This window comes from Haplochromis burtoni, unplaced genomic scaffold (genome assembly GCF_018398535.1).
Source record: "Haplochromis burtoni strain Fernald_Lab_line unplaced genomic scaffold, NCSU_Asbu1 Contig_151, whole genome shotgun sequence".
Classification (NCBI taxonomy): Eukaryota; Metazoa; Chordata; class Actinopteri; order Cichliformes; family Cichlidae; genus Haplochromis; species Haplochromis burtoni.
The window spans coordinates 1,340,985-1,342,332 of NW_024582512.1; the positions used below are offsets into that span (position 1 = coordinate 1,340,985).

The 1,348-nt window shown below is 35.3% G+C and overlaps 1 protein-coding gene across 1 annotated transcript in view; it reads left to right on the top strand.

Annotated features, from left to right (window-relative positions):
• The window catches only part of LOC121815197 (heat shock protein 30-like), a 3,804-nt gene extending 3,302 nt beyond the window's left edge, over positions 1 to 502 (top strand). Inside the window, exon 2 of the mRNA XM_042224812.1 lies at positions 395 to 502. Within this exon, the coding sequence (XP_042080746.1) occupies positions 395 to 487 (93 nt within the window). The 3' untranslated portion in view covers positions 488 to 502. The remainder of the gene's footprint in view (positions 1 to 394) is intronic.
• The last annotated feature ends 846 nt before the right edge of the window (positions 503 to 1,348 follow it).

The window sequence follows — 1,348 nt, forward strand, 5'->3', positions numbered from 1 at the left end:
CATGCTGCTTTGGAAAGGATCTGTCTCCTCCAGGATCCTGTGTTGAAGTTTATCCATCAGCTCCAGACTGCTGCACAGCTCCTGTAGGTTTCTCTGCAGGAGATCCTGCTGGTAGAACAGAGGCTTGATCTCTGGCCACAGACTGCGTACAGGCCAGTAGAAGTCCATGAATGGACTGAGTGCAGACTGGACTCCATGAGAGCACAGCATCTTCAGTGGGTTTAGTGTTGAGTCCTCTTCTTGTGAGATGAAACACTGTTCAGGTGTCTGTTGTCTTCTTGGTGTTGCTTGTCTTGCTTTCTGTCTCAGCAGTGAGACTGTCCCAGTTTATATATACTAAGTGGAGGAGGTCCAGAGTCTTCAGGAATGTTCTGGTCTCTGCCACAGATCAGAGGACAAAGCACAGCAGAGTGTGTGTTCACAGGCAGAAGACAGCAGGACAGAGACACACAGCAGCACACAGGACAAACCTGAAAACATGGAATGAGATTTAAAATGACGTCAATTTAAAATAGAAATTTTTTTTTCAATGCAAATGATAATTTATGGTCCTATATGTTGTTGTTTTTTTGGTTTGTTTTTTGTTTTTGTTTTTTTGTTTTTTTAATGTAATGACGATTAAAAATGTTTAAAGCTGAACTCTGTTTCCTGTGTGTTTTACTTAAGTCATATGTTTAAAAAAAGGCCTTGCCTGAATGGATAGAATGGACATGCCAATGAACATATAATCGTTAGTATGATTCTGAAATGGTTTTTTTTCCCACTGTTTTTCTTATTCATACATTAGTATTATTTTAATTTTACAGAAATCACCAAAAATGAAATTTGATTATCCAGAGAAAAAAGCACAAAGCTTTCATCAATGCCAGATGGATTATTTGCATTCAATTTTGATAGTGTTTCATTTAACACTTTAAACTGTTCATCTTTTGTGTCATGAAGAGTATCGATGTTAAAGAAAAGAACCATCATCAGTTGAATAAAATCAGATACTGTGTGATTAGTTCACAGAAGGTCAAGCTTGCTTTTGAATTTACCAATACATGTTGAAGAAATTACTTACTGCACCATTCATGCAAAATGGAACAATAAAACAAATACTAACAGAAACAATTTTGAGTTCAGGTCATTTGTCTTTAAAAACTTAAAACAGTAAACACTTTTGTGTAATCTTTTATTTGCCAGATGTATTTATTTTATCTCAAATTAGGGAAATACTATACATCTATTAATTACCTGCATTAGAAAATCTGAACAAAACATTTAAAAAAGACTTTAGTACATTGGGATTAATGAAGTGAAGTCTGAAATCCTGATAAAAAGATTCTCCAAATTGAGATATATGGGT